The sequence below is a fragment of the Etheostoma spectabile genome, chromosome 1 (assembly GCF_008692095.1).
Source record: "Etheostoma spectabile isolate EspeVRDwgs_2016 chromosome 1, UIUC_Espe_1.0, whole genome shotgun sequence".
Lineage (NCBI taxonomy): Eukaryota > Metazoa > Chordata > Actinopteri > Perciformes > Percidae > Etheostoma > Etheostoma spectabile.
Window position 1 is genome coordinate 16,615,243 of NC_045733.1, and position 443 is coordinate 16,615,685.

The 443-nt window shown below is 49.0% G+C and overlaps 1 protein-coding gene across 3 annotated transcripts in view; it reads right to left on the reverse strand.

The window, feature by feature from the left end:
* The window catches only part of dmxl2 (Dmx-like 2), a 45,999-nt gene that overhangs the window by 3,611 nt on the left and 41,945 nt on the right, over window positions 1-443 (reverse strand). For all 3 annotated transcript variants that reach the window (XM_032518121.1, XM_032518048.1, XM_032517970.1), the window contains 2 exons: window positions 252-379; window positions 65-142 (listed from right to left, as the gene is read on the reverse strand). In XM_032518121.1, the coding sequence (XP_032374012.1) occupies window positions 65-142; window positions 252-379 (206 nt within the window). The remainder of the gene's footprint in view (window positions 1-64; window positions 143-251; window positions 380-443) is intronic.

Sequence of the window (443 nt, forward strand, 5' to 3'; positions counted from 1 at the left end):
TCTAAAGATGAGTATGTGTGTGCTGGGGGGGGGGTGTGATTAAAAAGGTGGGAGGTGACCTCACCAGGTAGGGTTTGGGGTTGGAGGATGTCTGGTTGACTTGCCAGAGACTGAGGAAGCCCTCTCCGTCAGCAACTCCACACTACAAGCAGAGTACAGAGCAATCAAAACAATTACACCTTATAGACAAAACACAGATGGTGCAGTGTTGTGTGTATGAGTACAGTATGTGTGTGTGTGTGTATGTGTACCTTATTGCCCTGGGAGTTGAAATAGAGCCGGGTGACTCTAGCGTTGCCTGCCTGTCTGAAGCAAATAAGCTGCTGTGGTCTGTTCCATTCAAACATTCTCACACTACCGTCCTGAGCCCCTGTCATGTCTGACGTGCGCACACACACACACAGAGAGAGAGAGAGAGAGAGAGAGAAAGAGAGAAAGAGAGA